This window comes from Octopus bimaculoides, chromosome 5 (assembly GCF_046866305.1).
Source record: "Octopus bimaculoides isolate indiv1 chromosome 5, ASM4686630v1, whole genome shotgun sequence".
NCBI lineage: Eukaryota > Metazoa > Mollusca > Cephalopoda > Octopoda > Octopodidae > Octopus > Octopus bimaculoides.
The window spans coordinates 70102371-70122974 of NC_142932.1; the positions used below are offsets into that span (position 1 = coordinate 70102371).

Genomic DNA, 20604 nt, shown 5'->3' on the forward strand with positions numbered 1-20604 from the left:
CTTTCATTGCATTGACGCAGGTATGGAAATATACAGCATTCACATACAAGCACGAAAGAATGTTTAATCAAAAACATTAGGTTCACTTTTTTCCTGTACATTAATTTGCCGAAACCTTTTCTGTAACAACTGTGGAAAACTTTACACGAACCTTTATCTTTCCCATTAAATAATGTCATTCAAAATCAGTAATGTATATAATTAAATTGTCACCCATAGCTATTTATTAAATGTTAAAGTGTTTACTCGCCGAATCTATTTACGTTAACCTATGCTTCACGCACACACACATATCTTCGATTGCAGTTATTATTTTATGAATACATATTTTTGGAAACTAGCGCTTAGCAGAAACCCACTGTACGAAGGACCGCAACACCTCGGAGATCATCATCCAAATGCCGAAAAATATGTCGATGTATCTCAAAGAAATTGTTACCTCTCAAATTGCAGCCAATCTTGTTTCCAATTCGAGGGAATGTCCCTTCCATCACCAGGAAACACTGATGTCTCTGAAAACATTTTTTGTGGAGATAACTTTCATATTTACAACACGCTTTGTCCGCTAACACAGGCTACATACATTGTAAATATCGTTCCAAATAATCTCTTTTCACACTTTCATTCGCACTAGAATCTACGCTAACACTGGACTTCATAGGGTAAAAAGTACCTCTAGTTGCATTGAACCAGACAATTGTTCTCATAAAACTCTTTCCATTACTCAGAAAAATTACGCACTGGAATTGACCTCGCTCTCTCCCTCTCGCGAATGCTCCATCTTTCTCTGTCTTCGGATAAATTCATTTCAATTTACGACAATAGTTTCTGTTCGGTTGATACCGGCTGTTCTTAGTGCCCTCACCACCTCGCCTCTAATTCGTCTACCTTCTCTGGCCACAGGTACTTTTTCTCTCTCGCGCGACACCAAGTAGTTCCTTCCCCATGCATTCATTCTCTGGATCCCTATGTATCAGATATCTTACGTTTAACGATCAATTTCAAACTATTTAATTTTCTAAGGCTCTGCAATGAACAACTTCGCAACACTTTTTTGTATACCATACAGTGATTAAAAAGGAAAAGGGAAAGGAAAACGAAAAGAAAAATAAGGAAAGTTCGATCTAAAATAGAAAATTTTGAACCTCATTAAAAATTGGGATACAAACAAACTTTCAAACTCACATGATTTAAATGTGCAGGCATACACATCTTCACTGAAGAGAATTACAATTTACACCCCTATATCATCCTTAATGAACTATGCAGAGTGCTAGAATTATTTGAGGACATATCTATTAATTTGATAAAGCATCTCCAAGCTCAGAAGAACCAAATGTTTTTTTTCTTCTCCTCTAGGCACAAGGCCCGAAATTTTTGGGGAGAGGGCCAGTCAATAAAATCGACCCAGTACGCAACTGGTACTCAATTTATCGACCACGTAAGGATGAAAGCAAAGTTGACCTCGGCGGAATTTGAACCCAGATCGTAATGACAGACGAAATACCACCAAGCATTTCGCCCGGCCTGCTAACGTTTCTGCCAGTTCGCCACCTTGAACCAAATGTATTTTAAAACAAATTTGTGCTCCTATTATCGATAGCCTTTCCTGTAAGATAATTCAGCGAATCCAATTTCAGCCTTGTGGATTGTTCCAATTCAAGTCGGGAATCACTGATATGCCTGGACTAAAGGGTCCTTAATCGTTTCGAGTATCATCTAGACAATGACAACCTTCAGAAAAGTTAGGACCTTAGCCTCCCTTGCAATAACACTTTAAATATAATAGTCCATAGGGTTTAAATCGGACGAGATTGAAGGCCACTTGTTCGGCGTTACATGATCACAAAGATTGTCTGACATCCATTCTTGTCTTACGTGGGCTTTGTTGGGAAGTGTTGAGACTTGTTGAAACTCATATGGCCTTCCACAGTGTATTTCATTATTCAAGGGCACCACAGTTACCTCCAGCGCCTCAATATCTCCGGTACTGTTAATTCTAAGTTTCTGTGGAAAGATGTGAATTGGCATAACATGATCTTCGTTACTCACCACCACTAAACCTATCACAGTTGCCCGATGTTTAGTGCGTATCACTCTGGGGGCGTCAGAAATATATGCACATAATCATCTTTCATTTCTCTGTAACGAATTTTGTCTAGGTCGAAGTTTTCGTATCAGAAAATAATCAAAACAAGCTATGTTCATGAGGGATCAAATGGCTTTTCTTGTGACTTTGCAAGTATGAAGTGATCTCTCCTGAGTGCATACGGTTTTTATCAAAAGTTCTGATAATCCACTCTGACACTTGAAGACTTTTGGTGATGACCTCAGTTATTTTTGAGGATCATCATCGATTAAGTTTTAAAGCTGCGAGGTAGACTTCAATGTCCTCATAGCACTCGAACTTTCAGTATGATCTTTCTTTTATACAGTTGAAATAAGTTACCAAAGATTTTCGATTCCATCCGAACTTTGTTTAATAAAGCTCTTTCAACATATAGACAGTTGACAATTGTGCTCTACACAAAACGCAACGGTGACTGCACATCTTTTTATTCCTTGCGTTAGCATTTTATCTGCCACAGAGAAAACTGAATGAAATAAAGCTCTTTTATTTATTTGAAGAGAATAATATACTTATAATTAATCTTCCTCAAATACTCCATGCGCCTTGTATTTCTGTAAGGGAAAATATGAAGCGTTGCTTTCCTTTCTCCATTCATTTTCATCCTATTTCCTTGTGTCATTCATTTGCATCCTATTTCCTTGTGTCATTCATTTGCATCCTATTCAATTTATACTTATATAGTTTCATAACACTTATTAAATAAATTGCATCACTAAATGTAATATTTTATATTTACTACCCAGTTCTTTATATTTCTGTTAATTTTAAAATTTACATTGCTTTTGTTTTGACCTGAATCTAATTTGATGATCGTAAGTCAAGCACTCCTACTGTGTCTTCGAGGAAATATATTGCATTACAAAACATTTTGCTTTAACTTTGGAGGCGGGTGGCCTATTGGTTAGCTTGATGCTAACTTGCAAGGTCGTGGTTTTGATCTCCAGACTGGGTAGTGCGGTGTGTTCTTGAGTAAAATATTTATTTCATATTCAAGGCCAACAAACCTGAGATGAGAGGGTATGTCGATTACATGATCCCAATGCTTAACTGGTAGTTTATTTATCGACCCCAGTGCTCACCGGATATTTATTTTTATCACTCTGAACGTATTAAAAGCAAAGATGACCTCAGTAGGATTTGAATTCATAACGTAAAGAGCTGCAAGATATTCAGTTCAGCGATTTCTCTGTATAGTATTTTTGCTACTATCTCTGAATATGAAAAGGATGAGTGATGTAGGGACGTTTGGACGTTCTATTTTTATGGGTATCTGAATTTATTTGAATTGCAGCGGTTGACAATAAACTCTGTTGTGGATACGCATTCTGTCATTTTACAAACTGCATTCGTTAATATAGTGATACGTTATGCTATCAGCAAGTAAAACTGAGGTAGGGAAAAGGCTACAACTAGGAAATATAAGAACCATTTCTAGTATATTTAATATCTGATGCTAGCCTAGTCCTTCATTATCATCGTGAATGTTTCCTCTTTTCTTTGTCTAATTCGTACTGACGATTAAATTTAAAACTCCATGTTTATGTTTGAAATAGTAATTTCTTCCTTAGGTTAAGTGTTCCTCGTTATGTTGTGTGCCGTGCTTGGCTACTTACGTGATGTGGAGTTGCGTGGATTAGTGGCTAGTGTGTCACAATTACGATCGTAAGATTCTAGTTTCGATATCTGGACTTGGCGATCCTTTGAGTTTGTGAGGAAAATAATTCATTTCACATTTCTCCAGTCTATTTAGCTGACATAAATATGCAATCCTCTCACCGACTTAACATCTATCTAGTGGGGGAATATGTACGCCACAGAATCCGGAAAACCAGCCTTATGAACCTATGTTGATCCTCTTTTTTCCTTCCATGATTAAAGGTTTAATTTATTATATATATATATATATATATATATATATATATATATATATATATATATATATATATATATATATATATATATATATGTGTGTGTGTGTGTGTGTGTGTGTGTGTGTGTGTTTTGTGTTGGATAGGGGTTCAAGTTTCTGCAACCAGACTGATTGCATAAGTTGTTAAGTCAAATTTGAGGTCCCATTTAGTATGAAGTTTATAATAGATTTGACTTAATTTAACTATTAAACTACAGAAACGAGCCCCATTGTTATTCTTAAAATAACATTAAATCAATGACCTCAAATTAAGACACAGACACACACGCACACGCATATTTAGCGTTATTAGAAAGAGTTTTAGATAATTATAGCATAAGGATTCACAGATGCCTTTGCTTGTGGCGTATTAGCATCATCATATAGTGAGGTATCTGATTTATAGTTCGAACCCAAGAATCGATACCAAGACAAACAGAATTTATTGTTCACTCTTCTAGAACAGTTGCATTTCTTTCATAATTAACAAAGTACTTGTTAATTATAAAATATCCCTTGTCTGCTCTATATTTGCATGATAAGCATTCACAGACATATGAAGTAAACCATACAGATAAATGTCTTCGTAAAGGGCATAATGCCAGCAAACAGATCGAATTACTAACTCTGTGGTAAATCTTTCGAGCCCTCAATCTCTGTTATCTTTAATAAATCTTAGTTTATAGAAAGGATTAAATCTGATATTCGCAATTTCTTTTGGAATCCATCTACATTTAATGGAATGGGAGGGGAAAACAACTGGAAGGGTGGACAAATATCATTGCCATTTAATATATTGATATCTTAAGGTGGTGAGCTGACAGTTCCCTCAGTACGCTGGGCAAAATGTTTAGCGGCATTTCGCCCGTCATTACGTTCTGAATTCAAATGCTGCTGGATTCGACTTTGCCTTTCATCCTTTCAGTGTCGATAAAATAAAGTACCAGTTGAACACTGGAGTCGCTGCATCCACCACACCGGATTTGGTGAGCTCGTGCCAAAATGTGAAACTAATATATAGATATCCTGAAAGACAATATGCATGAGCTGATTTCATTATCTTGACGTTCACAGTACCGCAAGAAATTTTATCTCAAGCTCAACGTCTTCAAACATATCATTTGCATAAAACAAAAGAATCAATGAGTTCAGTGGCACTTTGGTTTGATGTAACCAGGTGAACATTTGTCTAATATTTGCTTTGATCTGTCTTAAAAATAAGTAATTCAGTGAGCTTTATTTGTTACGAGACATACATAAAGAAATACATAAATTTACTGTTGCATGCGAACAAAAGAAAGAAAATATATTAAGAGCATAAACAGAAAATGGAAGAAAAATTTTGTTTTTACTTCAATGAAAGACAAGACCTATTTTGGTCTCTACTTACCTAATACAATAGCTAACGTCTTTGTGGCTTTTTTTTCTTTCCTCATGGCATTCCTTGAACTTTGGCTCTCCTTCTTTATTTTAACCTCTTTCTTGTGGAAGTTAAATTTTGAGACATACTTTTTCTTAGCGGAACCGCCCCGTTTATTGAGTCCCGCAAATTTCTGTTTGGGTGGTGAAAGCAAGTTTTTTGGAGGAGTCGGTGCTGCAACGTCAGTAGGAGTGATAGGGTTGGCAGCGGCCGCTGCTGCAGCAGCAGCCGCGGCCACAGCGGCAGCCGCAGCAGTAGAAGAAGTATTAGTAGTAGTAGTTGTAGTAGTAGTTGATGTAGCTACATCGAACTGCGTTTCTATTTCGACATTAGATGGCGAAGAGTAAGCTTGGACGCCATCTTGTTTCAGTGAGGTCCTCTCGTTGTTTACATCATTCAGCATCATGCATCCTGTATATTCGGTCATATTACTATTTTCAATAACATGGCCTTTAAGTTCACTGCTCGGAGTACTTTTTTGACCACTGTCATCATCTAGATTATCGTCATATAATTCATCGTCATTTAAGCCAGCATCATTACATGCTGCTGTGTTTACAAGAACTTCATCTTTAGCCGTTTTCAGCCGAACTCGGCCAACGTTGTTCGAAGATTCACTGGACTTCATATTCAATCTAGGATCATCACCATCTAACTTGCTGGTTGTTGCTTTATTTTCTATAACATTCGCTAGCGCTTCACGTTCGCGTTTTTGCTTAGCTTTTCTTTCTTTAACTTTTCGACTGCGGAGCATTAGTACTCTGTATATTCTCCAATATAGAAAAATCATCACAATTGACGGTATATAGAATGAGCCCATGGAGGAATATATAAGAAAATCTGAGTTGAAAAATGCACAGACGAATTGTCTACGTTTGTCAGAGTAATTTACTCCTAAAGCTATTGGGGCAGCAATAGCAATGGATATAAGCCATACTAGCATTATCATTATATAGACCCGTTTAGAATTCTTGTGTTTTGAGTACTTTATGGGTTGAGTGACAGCAATAAATCTGAAATTATAAAACAGAAACAAAGAGATATTACCGTTAACCTACCTTCCTCTTTCTCTCTACTCTCTCACACGCAGACACGCACAAGCACATATAAGAAGTCACACATTGACATCTACACAGAGAGACATACATAAACACATACACACATACAGAGATTTCTTTATACTGTAATAAAATATACAAATATAGTTTAAAACCGTGTAAAGTTTTTGAGCGGTAATAAATTGTGTAAGTCTAGACATAATGGCTTTGTGATAAAGTAAAATAAACTAGTTAAGAATAGCAAGACACATGAAGCACAAATATTTACGTACAAAGTACACACAAACTGAAATATATTCACATAGAACGCACACGCATACATACATATATATACACATACATACACACATACATATATACATACATACACACGGACACATATTTATGTACATCTATATACATACGCATATTATAAGTATATATATACATACATAGACATACCAATATACTAATATATATACCCATATGCATACACATAGATATATGCATGCACTCACTCACAAATACACGCATATGAGGTTACATGATTGTGTGCAAATATATGTCTCGTATAAAAGATTATATATCTTTTCCTTCCCTCGGCTTCCGTGTCAATCTGTGATTATTATTATTATTATTAATATTATTATTATTATTATTATTATTATTATTATTATTATTATTATTATTATTATTATTATTGAGTGAGAGAGCAGTGCATGCCACCAAAGTGACACTGGGGTAAAATATACGAAGCCCATTATACCCATCATGACTACCCGTCTGATAAGGGTACACCAGGCACATGCATCACAACCATATGTGCGCGACATGGTGATCTCATATCAAGAGAAATAGCGCATAACATCGCAGGTGGGGGCCCAGTTAGAATTCTCTTCAAGTCGAGTAGACCATTCCGCTCAAAAGGTCCTTGAATAAGGTTTGTTAAGGATGTTGATCAAAACGTCCATGTTTCCAAAGGTGAATTATTCAAACCCCAGAGAATTCTTCTCAACACATGGCTATGATGCTCCCCCATTACTTATGCTCATGATCAGAGATGCATATATCATCAGCCACTAAGGGACATGCTCAACTGGTTATGGTCAAACAACTGACAAGCAAATCTGTGGTATTAAGCAGAATATTTGCTGTAGCCCATCTTTTATACCAAAACAAAACAATGTACATGATAACATTTCCGATCAATTAAGATCAGAGGCCATGAAAGCCACTGCCTGGTACTGCTTCGGGGCATATTATTATTATCATTCAGATCACTGCCTGGAATCGAACTCAGAATCTTGGCGTTAGTATCCCGCACTCTTAACCACTACGCCATATACCCATGAGCGGACTGACTTCTTATTCGCGTTCTATTCTAGCAGCCCACTATATAACTATTCACTATGGCGTAGTGGTTAACAGCGCGGCTTACTAACCCCAAGATTCAGAGTTCGATTTCAGGCAGTGACCTCAATAATAATAATAATAATAATAATAACAACAACAACAACAATAATAATGATAATAATAATAATAATAATAACAACAACAACAACAACAATGATAATAATAATAATAATAATAATAGCATTGAAAAAAACACAGGAATGACAACACAGGTTCGAAATTTCCCCAAGACACCTAATGGAGGCTGGAGGGTATATCAGCCGAAACGTTATGTTAACAACAAACACAATGAGGACAAATAGCATGGCCGCAGCTCTGAGCTGAAACTTTGAAAAGAAAAGAATGTACCTCTGAACGTTTAAAAAAAAAATTTATATTTTTAGCCACAGCAAATATTTACTATCTTAATTCTGTAATATTAACAACTACGTTTCTTACTTTTATCTTTTAACTTTATATTTAATACACGCAAATGAATATAAGTGCTTACACTAAGAAATTTCCATTATATGTAGATATTGAAGTATTTCTACTAACTCTTATTCCCGTTCCATTCTAGCAATCTATTATATAACTACATTCACTAGTTCAATTTCATTCGCACAAAAAGAAAAAAAAAGTTAAATACACACCACACTTATTACTTATCTATTACTTATAACTATCTAGTCATATCCTAATTCAAACATAACTATTAAACTTCCTATGATAAATGACTTATGATTAATATTTACATATTAATTTCGCTGTTTGAAACGATTGTATGCATGTATTAAAATTCTTTTAAATTCTAAGGTCTCCTCTTCTCCATTTTTAACTTATTGAGTTTCTGTTGGATACCTTTCCTTAAATTCTCATAACACACCATATGCATGTAATATTTTTATATTAGCAAAAATATTATGCTAGTAAGCTACCAACAAAATATGAAGAATCTTTGTTAGAAATCACTCTTTGTAACTCTCCAAAGTAAAGGATGAAATATGATTTAACATTTTGACACACACACACACACACACACATATATAAATTGCACAGAGAGACATACATTCGCACATATGCAAATAAGTAAAAACGAATACTCACAGACATGCTCACTTACATGTATAAATGCATGTATAGTTACCTACACACACACACACACTCAGTAAATTTATATATATATATATATATATATGCGTGTGTATGAGTATGTATATCCTGTATATATATATATATATATATATATATATATATATATATATATATATGTATATATATACATCTTTTATCATTTACTTGCTTTATCCATCAGACTGCGGTCTTGCTGGAGCAATGCACATGTATATTCTTTATGCACAATTTCATAAACGATTTCATATACGACATCTTCTTTTTTTCCCTTCCGTTTCTTTTTAACATTTAGGATAGTTAATTCCCTGAACTTCTATCTAGCCTTTTAATTGATTTATTTTTACTGACCCAACCAAGCTAATTTCTGGCTTCCATACATTGCGCATATAAAGAGAATGTTTTTTTTATGTTAGATTTGAACAGTTGCTGTATCGGTAACGTTCTGGTGATCTGATGAGCTAATTGTCTTTATTTGCATTGATTTCTCAATCTACAATTGTATTCTATAATGCAGAGTAGGCACATTCATGCAAACAGGTAAGCAATTTTATTCAACACTGAGATTATAACTACATGGAGAATGTTACGTTACGGTTGTAAACTTATGGATGGACAAGTGATTGGGTAAATATATTAATCACTGATAACTTCTGATTTTTTTATGGTTTATATATTCATCATGAAGTAAACTCATTAATCGTATCTTTTGGATTGGTGCTGAATGACACTCTGCATTACTTGTCTCTGTATTAGATTACAATTTGGTCTGGTAGCCGACTCCATTATAGGAGATTTATGTGAAAGTGATCAGATCCTCTGAATCCTTAACTTATGCTGGGGCATTTATATGTACTCATGATTTTGCATCAGCTTTTTCCGTGGATATGTGTGAGCGTTCCATTTATTTCTAATTGTGTTTCTCACTGACGAAGGAAGACTACTTGTGGATTAATCCAGATATCGGTCCGATTCGGAATAACGAATTTTTAAAACTATTTCTGTTAGCTTTCTTTCTTCCATTCAGCACGTTGTGTATTTATAGGGAAAATATTATATGTTGTTAGACGTTTTAAGGTCTATTTTTCAGCATATTGACATAGGAAAACTTTTTTCTCTTGCCCTTATTTATAATTATATATATATATATATATACATATATATATATATATATATATATATATATATATATATATATATATAAGCATATATATATATATATATATATATATATATATATATATATATATATATATATATTTCGTTTTTGGATTTGATTTGCAAGATTTTTTATGTGATTTCGTGTGTTGAAGCATATTCTGTTGTGTCTGGGGAGAGTCATTTTCTTATTGTGCCTTATAATTTAACACACTCACCGTTAAAATTTTAACGGTGGGTGTGTTAAATTATAAGGCACAATAAGAAAATGACTCTCCCCAGACACAATAGTATATATATATATATATATATATATATATATATATATATATATATATATATATATATATATATATATATATATATATATATATATATATATATCTGTGTGTGTGGGTGGGGGTGCCAGAGGTACAATTTACGAAATTTTTGCAGATGTGCAACATCTTAAAGAAAGAAACATCTATGGGAATAACAGTCTTAAAAGTTAAAAAAGAAGTATATTCTTGACTTGATATATTCGAATCTCATCATAATATCCAGTAAATGCGTTACCCAGTGCTGATGGTAAGAAATCTCACTTATGAGAACACATGTTCAGTTTTAGGTCCGTGAGATATGTTGTGTCTTCGAGCAAATCACTTCATTTCATGTTGCTCTTGTACACGTAGTCGAAAATACCAGTGGTAGCTGGGTGTTACCTCTGTGGTGGACAGGAATCGGGTGCAGAGAGATGTTTTGTATTTACTTCGTAACCGCTTTGAAAAATAAACTTGGACCACATAAGACTGTATACTCGAGAAAATAAAAAGATTATACACTGCTTTCCATATATCTCAAAGTGTATTGAATTTCAACACTTCAGTACAATAGCACATATATAAGTTAATATAAAACCATAGATTTAAATTATTTCTGTACAAATGTTTTCATAATGGACATGTTGTAACTTCGTACAATATGTAACCATCACTTCCACGGCAGCTGAAACTTAAATAAATATTAAAGATTTCTGCGTGCATATATATATATATATATATATATATATATATATATTAGAACAAGTAGAAAGATAAATTTCATTCAACGCATAGATACTGAACAGTATAGATATAAAGGATAAAATTCTTTTTAATTTTAATTTCTATTTTTTTTATTATTTTAATTTTTTTTTTAAATAAAAAATAAAAAAGGAGTTTATCCTTTATATCTATACTGTTCAGCATCTATGCGTTGAATAAAATTCATCTTTCTAGTTGTTCTACCATACATTTCAGCACTTCGAAAAACAAAATTGTCTCTTTACATACGGTATATACATACATACATACATACATACATACATACATACATACATACATATATATATATATATATATATATATATATATATATATATATACATATACATATACATCAACAACTCCTTCAGCTGCACTTCTACAAATGTTATCTAATGCATCTCTTGCCTTCTCTGCCCTTCTCTATTCATCGGGCAAACGGGCCGCCGCTTAGCTGACCGGTTCGCGGAACACCTCCGAGACATCCGTCTGTGTTCGAATTGTCCTTGCACAGGAGCCATCCGGACTCCCGTTTGCGCCGTGAACGGAATAATCTTCTCTCTGCTTCTTTGCGTCACCTGGACTTAATTCTCCTCCCCTCTTCATCTAACCTCCTCCCCTCGCCTCTCTCCCCCTCGGCTCTCTCCCCCTTGGCTCTCTCCCCCTCGGCTCTCTCCCCCTCGCTTCTCTCCCCGTCGCCTCTCTCCCCTCGGCACTCTCCCCCTCACCTCTATCCCCCTCGCCTCTCACCCCCTCGCTTCTCTCCCCCTCGCCTCTCTCCCCCTCGCGTCTCTCCCCCTCCCCTCTCTCCCACTCACACCTACTTCCTCCCACCCAACTCCAAATCGCACTTCTTCTCTTAACCACTACTCTCCTTCTCTCTTCTCTTCACTCCTAACTACCTTCTCCACCCCCTTCATCATCACCCCTACCTCGTAATACCACCCCATCCCTACACATTCGAACCCCACCGTCGCTATACTTCCCATCCCACCCATCCCATCCCTTACACCCCTCCCACGGAACCCACCTCAACCCCCACACTCTGCCTACCAGCATACCCCACATCAACCCACACCCTTGGTTTTCTCAATCTCATATCCCCCACCTCCCAAAACCACACATCAGTACACCATACACCACCATGACACACAACTCATCACAGCACTTCACCACGCAAACACTAGCACTGACCACTTCCCAGCCCCACATCATCGTTTTGGGATCACCACTACTTTATTATCTCCCTAACTTCCTAGCTCTCCTGTGTGACCTTTCTGTCTGGCATTCACCATGATAGAACGCTAGCCACTACACATTCTTTATTTTCTCTCCTTGTTTCTTTCTGTGTTTCTTTCTATGGAAGAACGTAGGTTCGAAACGTTAAAGACTTTTTTACTTCCCGAGCATTACACTAATACATTTGTTTGTTGTTTACACCACCTGTTATCGTCTTTTGTTTCTTTTTGTGAATTCTCATGTGTATGTGTATATGAATATGTATATATGTGTACATACGCAAACACACACACACACACACACTCACAAACACAGTCACACACATACATATATTCCTTTTGCCGCGATTCTTCTTTACCGTATATAACAGATCAACTGTATATTTTCCAATAAAATAATGCGCGCATGGAAGTGGATGGTACATAACATAACACAAAACTAATTAATTGAGTACAATTTCTTTCACGACAGAGAAATAAAACAACTATTCTTGACAGAAACCTTTGTAAAACAACATTTTCTTTCCATAACATTTGAAATTTAATGTGCACCATAAAAAATTATCGCTTCGTAATTTTATATAAGAAAACCAAGGTAATCGATAGAATTAGTGACATATTTATAAAGTGAAGGAATACTATGTCCTTCTATTATATTAAAAATGTATTGTTACTTGAATGAATTTTAATGACATGTAAAAAAACAAATGTGGTAGAGGGCGTGGCCATTCATTCTTATTTCTTACAAGGTGCTAAACATAGAGGGGACAAACAAGGACAGGCAAAGGAGTTAAGTCAATTACAACAACTCCAGCGCGTAACTGGTACTTAATATATCGACCGCGAAAGGATGAAAGGCAAAGTCAACCTCGGCGGAATTTGAACTCAGACCGTAACGGCAGTCGAAATGCCGCTAAGCATTTCGCCCGGCGTACTAATGTTTGTGCCAGCTCACCGTGGTCATTCATTCTAGTTGTTAATTCACTTTAAAATGTGCTAAAGATGCCCTTTCGGATTTTGTAGACGCGGAGGGAACCGTATTACATAAATAATTTACCAGTGTTGGGTAATAAATACCAATGCATTATGATAAGTTATAATAATATTGTGAATTTTTGTTTAGCCTTCGCATACACAGATACTTAAGATGCATTTTCAAATTAAATCTGGACACCTTAGAATCCCTGGGGGGATTCTATTGTATATATATATATATATATATATATATATATATATATATATATGTATATATATGTATGTGTGTTTGTGTGTGTGTAGGTAAATAACAGCGGTGTAACGCGGCAACAAATCCACAATTCGGACTATGGTTCACCAAGCTCGGCACGTACAGATGTGTGCAGAATTTCAGCAGCACTAACCCCAGCCGCTTGGGACGAATGCTAGTTCTAATGCAGAATGAACTTCACTTCCTACCTCGATGGTATGCCAAGACTCTCGGCAAGTGGATAGGGGCTGGGACAGGGTGGGCTGGTTATATGCCAGCGCCGGAATATTACTGACCTTTGGATTTATGTCGAACAAGTGTTGTCATGAGTATGAAGGATCCGGCTATTGGCTGAGTATATTGAGAATATTTTATTGTCACCTTCCTTTGATGAGGAAGGGAAGGCAGTGTTTCTTTGTCTGGTGGGTTCCGCGAAAAAGACTGAAAGGGCTGAACACAGGAACTCACTTCTTTGGCAAAGCATTTATCAACTATTTCAAGTTTCAATTGACAAGGAAATGACAGATGAGAGGTAAGTGCTATCTCCCTCAATTTTGTTGAATGGTGGACGAATGTGGGAAGAATGATCCAAGTGAAGGGGACCATTCTTGCACCTATATACGAGAAAGAGCGGGTATTGCTCTGCTGGCTACCGTGCTGTTGTAGGGCATCCACGAGCAGCCCTTGGACGTTATCCTCTTTTGGGAGAAATACTCGTAGTTATAATTTTATATTGCGACTGTTTTTTTTTTTTACTTTTATACGCCCTTTATGTAACCTCACATAGTATTGTCCTATGCTGTCCCCAATGCTTTTTTGTGAAACCTTAATGGTTAATATAGAAAACATTTTTACTATTATTATTGCACGTCACGGCGGTGAGCTGCACGATCGTTAGCACGCTAAGCAAAGAGCTTAGCGGCATTTCGGCTGTCTTCACGTTCTAAGTTCGAATTCCACCGAGGTCGACTTTAAATTTCATCCTTTCGAGGTTGATAAAATAAGTACCAATGGAACTCTGGGATCGACCTTACTAAAGTAAAAATTCAAGTCTGAGCCTACATTCTCTGTTCAAGGTCTAGTTTGCCCTCCTTATTTTGGTATTTATAACATAAGTAGCAGTTGATATAATCGACTACCCCTTCCACCAAATTTATATTTTTATTATTATTATTATTATTATTATTATTATTATTATTATTATTATTATTATTGTCATCATCATCATCATCATCATCATCACCACCACCACCACCACCACCACCACCACCACCACTACCACCACCATCATCATCATCATCATCATCATCATCATCATCATCATCACCATCATCATCATCATCATCATCATCATCATCATCATCATCATCATTGTTTTCAATATCATATTTCACTTCTGTTCCATTTCTTACCGAGTGTCTTCCTGACACCGAGGGCCGTAAAAACGCACTGTGTACATTATTGGTAGACCATTAAAATAAACAAACTAGAGTGTTCATTAACAAAGTCATGTGATAAAGAAAAAAGGAACAAAGATAGAAAGGAAGAGAAAAAAATAAGAAAATCTCAAAAATAAGCAAAGAGGGAAAAGGAAAAAAAAATCAGTTAACAATGCTCTTTTCAGTACATGTGACGAACCAGTTAAGACAATCGTTTCAGTTCCTTTTGTCATCATTCCAAGTGCTCCTACAATCACTGGTATTGTAACCGTGTTGAGATGCCACATCTTTACGATTTCGATTAGAAAACTTTTATAATTGGATTCTCTCCTTTCAGGAGAAATAGGTAGCAGCTGCGCACTGGTACCGATGTAATCGACTACCCACGCCCCCGAAGTTGATAGCCTCGTGCCAAAATTTTAAACCATTATCTTATTGTTATTATTATTATTATTATTATTGAGTGAGAGAGCAGTGCATGCCATGAAAGTGACACTGGGGTAAAATATAAAAAGCCCAATATACCCATCATGACTACCCGTCTGATAAGGGTACACCAGGCACATGCATCACAACCATATGTGCGCGACATGGTGATCTCATATCAAGATAAACAGCGCATGACCTCACAGGTGGGGCCAGTTAGAATTTTTTTCAGGTCGAGTAGCCCATCCCGCTCAAAAGGTCCCTGAATAAGTTTTGTTTAAGGATGTTGAGCAAAACACCCATGTTTCCAAAGGTGAATTATTCAAACCCCAAAGAATTTCTCTCAACACATGGCTATGATGCTTCCCCACTACTTCTGTTCATGATCAGAGATGCACATATCGTCAGCCACTAAGGGACATGTTCAACTGGTTAAGGTCAAACAACTGACAAGCAAATCTGTGGTATTAAGCAGAATATTTGCTGTAGCCCATCTTTTATACCAAGACAAAACAATGTACATGATAACACTTCCAATCAATTAAGATCAGAAGTCACGAGAGCCGCTGCCTGGTACTGCATCAGGGCATTTTATACTGCATCAGGGCATTTGGTACTGCATCAGGGCATTTTATTATTATTATTATTATTATTATTATTATTATTATTATTATTATTATTATTATTATTATTATTATTATTGTTATTATTAATGTTGTTGTTGTTGTTGTTGTTGTTGTCATTATTATTATTGAGTGAGAGAGTAGTGTCAAAGTAACACTGCGGTAAAATGTAGGAAGCCCAGTTAGAATTTTCATCCTGTTCAAAAGGTCCCTGAATAAAAGTTGTTTGAAGATGTTGAGTGAAACACCCATGTTTCTAAAGGTGAATTATCCGAACTCCAAAGAATTCCTTTCAGCACATGGCTATGATGTTTTCCCACTACTTCTGCTCGTTATCAGAGATGCACATATCATCAGCCACTAATGGACATGCTCAACTGGTTAAGGTCAAACAACTGACAAGCAAATATGTGGTATTAAGTAGAATATTTGTTGTAGCTCATCTTCTCTACCAAGTCAATACAATGTACATAACACGGACAATCAATTAAGATCAGAAGCCATGAGAGCTACTGTGGTTATCATGTTTATCATGGTTATGTGTGGTAGATATCTTGTAGTCCTAACTTTAAAAGAAAAATAGATAAGAATTTAATGAGGCTGGACGATGACAGTAGGGAAATTGGAAGTAGTTTCACAAAATAAATTAGTTTTATTGAACATTACTTCAAGAAAGCGATTACGTTAATAGAAATCAGGAAAACAAAGTTTGAGGATGACATTTTGTTGATGTAAAACATTAGCTGTTTTAACAAAGCTTCTTGTCACGCCATCTTGTCACGCCATTTTGTCACGCCTCTTCAGGCTTTGTGCTGTTGGTTATTAAAAAAATAAAATGGGAAGGATGTTGTAAATATAAAGTAAGGGGTGACTACTCTAAAATCAGACACTAAGATAATGCATTGTTTCTATTCCAGCTGATATAACTTGGATTTTATTGCAATGCTAAAGAATTCATTTTACAAATCTTTTCGTCGTTACAAGCAGAGATAGTAAGATAGCAGCGGCAGTTACAGGAATTATACAACATTGAAAATAAAAACCATACCAACATTAATAACAAAAATGAAGATAATGGTATGAACAAAAACAACCAAAATGATTTCAAATTTTGGCACAAGGCCAGCAGTTTCATGAAAGAGGACAAGCTGATGACATCGAACCCAGTGTTCAACTGGAAATTATTTTATCGAACCCGAAAGTATGAAAGGCAAATCGACCTCGGCGGAATTTGAACTGAGAACGTTAAGACGAACGAAATGCCGCTAAGAGTTATGTCAGGCGTGCTAACTATCCTGCCAGCTCGCCGCTTTAATAATAATAAGGGGAATATGATGAAGAGGAACAATAAGAAAGAATATTTTTTAAATAATGATACTTCAATAAGAATAATAATGTTTTCATACATGAGCTGAAGTCCTCCAATCTGTAGAGGGATATTATTAATTATAATACGATTTCCATTACTTGACTTGTATCTTACTTTATTGATCTTGGAATGATGAAAACCAAATTTAATTGTGATGGGATTTGAAATCAGAACGTAAAGTGCTGGAAGAAGTAAAGCGCTAATGATTCTTCCAGTCCGCCATTAAGGGCGGTGGACAGGATAGGCAAAATACAATCTAGTTGGCTGAAATTTGCTTATTTCCAACACCCTATACATACATATTAAACAGATCATCTACTGATAGTAAGACACAATACGAAAAGTGGAATCAAAGTGTATTACGAAATCTATGTTTCTGTGTCCACCTTGTGCAGAAATATGATCAAAATACCAATTGACAGTAAGCTTGTTGCCTTTCTAAAGCAATGACTAAACTTCGTAACCCTGACTCTAGACTCACTACATTTAAGAGAATAAATCATGGCTGGTGACAGGTTCAGAAAATCAAAATGTAGACTATGTTCACATTATTGGGATATGGTATGAGGTACCGTGCTCCAATAATGCGTATCCTTTTCAGCAGCAACTAATCGAATGAACCTGGTTTGTATATTGTTCGTAAAGGTTATATTCTCTCAGTACCTTTCTACTTGGATATAAGGTGTTCTTTGGTTTTTTCGCATGTGGTCATCTCCTCTGTAGTTCACTGTAACAAACCTCAGAAGTATACCTAAAGTTCAACGCTTTATTTTATATTTACCTCAACCACTGCTGTTAAAAAACTGCATGCATCTGCATGAGACGAGTTCGCACATATTATAAACATTTTAAGACTGTTTATAATTGATGTCTGACAATAACTTTTTCGACTCTTAAAACCACAAACACTTTCAGAATCACAGGCCTTTTGAGTTGGAATTTTCCTAATATCATATTAAAGAAAGTGTGCCTCAGATGAAATAAAGCAAACGACTTGTTTTGTGCTTTAAAAGTTATAACCCTTGTTTCCTTCAAGTGGAATATCGTACATTCGTCTTGTACACACATCTGACGAGTCGGGTCAATTTTTATTGTCTTTGATACATGAAACATTCAAATTAATGAAAGTAGTGGTCATGGTTTTGTTCAAGGCGCATGCGATTGGTTGAGGGAAAGAAACAAAATTATTCTATACACCATCAAATGCTTGTAGAAATTTTCGATTATCTCGGCTAAAAATATATCACTAATCTGATTACTTGAACCTTATCGAATTGGAAACCACAGAGGTAAGTTCAAGTACTACAAGGTATTTCTTATCTAGGCTATACCCAACCTGCGAAAGACGATCTTGTATGGTAAGGAGGAATCTGTATATAATAGTAGATACTGGTATTCGTTGGTTGGCTGATTTATCTGGTTATTCATTCCATAATATAGGGAGAGGGAGAGATAAATAGTAAAATAAACATACAGAAAGAATTAGCATAAAAAGTGAATGCCTATGGAGGAACATACTCTCTCACACACCCACACAGACATGAATATCACTTAAATAGACCGATAAACTTGACAAGTATTTTCTTGAGGGAGCTGAAGAAGTAGCATATTTACTTAGCCATGCTATCCATATGTATAGCTATATATATATATATATATATATATACATATACATATATATAATTCAAAATTCCAATAATTTATCATTATCTTAAAAAAACAACAACGATAAAGTGGCCAGCAAGCATAATGTAAATATACAAATATATCCATTTCTTAATTGCCTACAGGGGAGCTAAACATAGAGGGGACAAAGAAGGTAAGAGAAAGGGATTAAGTCGATTACATCGACACCAGTACGTAGCTAGGACTTATTTAATCAACCCTGAAAGGATGAGTCGACTTCGGTGTAATTTGAACTCAGAACGTAACGGCAAACGAAATACCACTAAGCATTTTGCCCGGCGTGCTAACGATTCTGCCAGCTCACCGCAATAAATATACAGATATATCACAGAAGGGTAAATATATTTAAAAAAACAGTTTACGTAGAAAGCCTAGCTGACGAGCTTTAAGTATCAATTCGACACAGAAAGCGAAATCAATTGATACTAGTATATCTAGCCACCGGTTTGTATATTTACAAACTGGAAGAACCGTTTTTCTAAATGTATTTGTTACATTCTCCGTGTATGTTTACATATAGTGAGAAATAAGTGGTTTTGGAGAGTTTTATTCTTCTTTCAAGCAAACAGGTACATCTATCCTGACGTTTTTCTATCACTATATGTCATTTTTATAAATTACTGATATGACATATATGTCACAGGTGTTTGTATATTGTTATTATTGTCCTTTTAGTAAACAAATAAACAAGTTAATTGATACTATACTATGTCTGCAACTTGATGAATACCACCTATTCCTCCCCCATTTTCTTATTGCTATACACACACACACACACACACACACACACACACACACACACACACACACACACACATATATATATATATATATATATGTATGTATAAAGCTACTAACTATATGACCAGAAACGGATGAAAGTAAATAACAGCACGATAATAGAACTGAAGACAAATGTAATGTTTTTAGAAAACTTAAAGGTATAAACAGATATATATATATATATATATATATATATATATATATATATATATATATATATATATATATATATACAGAGGAAAGGAAAACAAGAAACAATGTAAGTGTGGGAATAAATCTAGTTTGATCGGTTATGACATTTTTTAATGTTTGCGTAAATATTTCGATTTCATCAAATATTAATTATTTACGTAACGTAATCGATAGGGTTCAGGATTTTTAAAGCATGTGAGAGAATTAAGTATAATTTTAAATGTTTATTATTTCTTTATACATTTATCATTTATAATATTCAGGAGAGTTAAAAAAGAGAAAGGAAATAGAAATAAAACAAGATAAATGCAAATAAAATGAATATTAATGAGAAATGAATTGCGCAAAACGTGTTAAATGTATGAACAGCTTCAAGACTATAAC

At 35.3% G+C, this 20604-nt stretch overlaps 1 protein-coding gene across 8 annotated transcripts in view; it reads right to left on the reverse strand.

The window, feature by feature from the left end:
* The window catches only part of LOC106868231 (dopamine receptor D2), a 1508130-nt gene that overhangs the window by 2298 nt on the left and 1485228 nt on the right, over positions 1-20604 (reverse strand). For all 8 annotated transcript variants that reach the window (XM_089352396.1, XM_089352399.1, XM_089352398.1 and 5 more), the window contains one exon: positions 5431-6473. In XM_089352396.1, the coding sequence (XP_089208522.1) occupies positions 5431-6473 (1043 nt within the window). The remainder of the gene's footprint in view (positions 1-5430; positions 6474-20604) is intronic.